This window comes from Cariama cristata, unplaced genomic scaffold (genome assembly GCF_000690535.1).
Source record: "Cariama cristata isolate BGI_N322 unplaced genomic scaffold, ASM69053v1 scaffold5359, whole genome shotgun sequence".
NCBI lineage: Eukaryota > Metazoa > Chordata > Aves > Cariamiformes > Cariamidae > Cariama > Cariama cristata.
Window position 1 is genome coordinate 9381 of NW_009635116.1, and position 1043 is coordinate 10423.

General features: G+C 57.4%; 1 protein-coding gene across 1 annotated transcript in view; it reads left to right on the top strand.

Annotated features, from left to right (window-relative positions):
- Positions 1–758, top strand: part of LOC104167209 (GDH/6PGL endoplasmic bifunctional protein-like) — a 6539-nt gene extending 5781 nt beyond the window's left edge. Inside the window, 1 exon segment of the mRNA XM_009707399.1 lies at positions 1–758. This exon segment is cut by the window's left edge and continues 31 nt beyond it. Coding sequence (XP_009705701.1) covers positions 1–758 — 758 coding nt within the window.
- Positions 759–1043: the final 285 nt, after the last annotated feature.

Here is a 1043-nt window from a genome sequence, read left to right on the forward strand (position 1 = left end):
CAAGTGATTACAAGACAATCCAGTCCAAATTTCGGCAAAGTCCCCTGGTCTCAGCATGGTCCGAGGACCTGATTTCCCAGCTGGCGTCTGACATCGAGAAGGCAGCAAGCCGGACTGTGGCACGCTCTGGCCAGTTCCACCTGGCCCTCTCAGGTGGTTCAAGCCCGGTGGTCCTATTCCAGCGGCTGGCAAGACACCATTATGCCTTCCCATGGAAGCAGACCCACATCTGGCTGGTAGATGAACGCTGTGTCCCTCTCACTGACACTGAGTCCAACTTCTTCAGCTTGCACAAGCACCTCCTCCAGAGTGTCAGGGTGCCCTACTTCAACGTCCACCCCATGCCTGTGCACCTGAACCAGCGGCTCTGTGTGGAAGAGGACAGAGGCACGGAGCTGTATGCCAAGGAGATCATGGCCCTGGTGCCCAACGCCAGCTTTGACCTGGTGCTGCTGGGGGTGGGCACCGATGGACACACCGCCTCGCTCTTCCCCCAGTCTGAAAATGGCTTGGAAGGGGCTCAGACTGTGGTGCTGACTGAAAGCCCTGTCAAACCTCACCAAAGGATGAGCCTTAGCCTACCCCTCATCAACAAGGCCAGGCAGGTGTTTGTCCTGGTTTTGGGGAGGGGTAAGCACGACATCACCACCCTGCTCAGCAGAGTGGGCCATGAGCCGAGGAAATGGCCTGCCTCGGGTGTCAGCCCCAGCTCTGGCCAGCTGGTGTGGTACGTGGATTATGAAGCTCTGCTTGGATGATGCCTTCGCAGCGTCCCTCCTCCCTCGTCTGCGTGGCCCTTACAGCCTGGATTTTCCTACACAGCGTCCATGTGTTTTTGTTGCCGGCCGCAGCTTCATCGCTGACAGACTCCTCTAACCTTCTGGGAAATCTGTGGCCTGCGGTGCCTCTGACATTTGAGCCTGGAAAGGAGCTCGGCTCAGTGTTCAGAGCTGAGTAGGAGCCAAGAGCCCAGTGCAGCATTTCTGGCTCTGCCAGGCATTCTGACTGTGACTTTGGCCAAATTACCTCACCTTGAAGTGCCT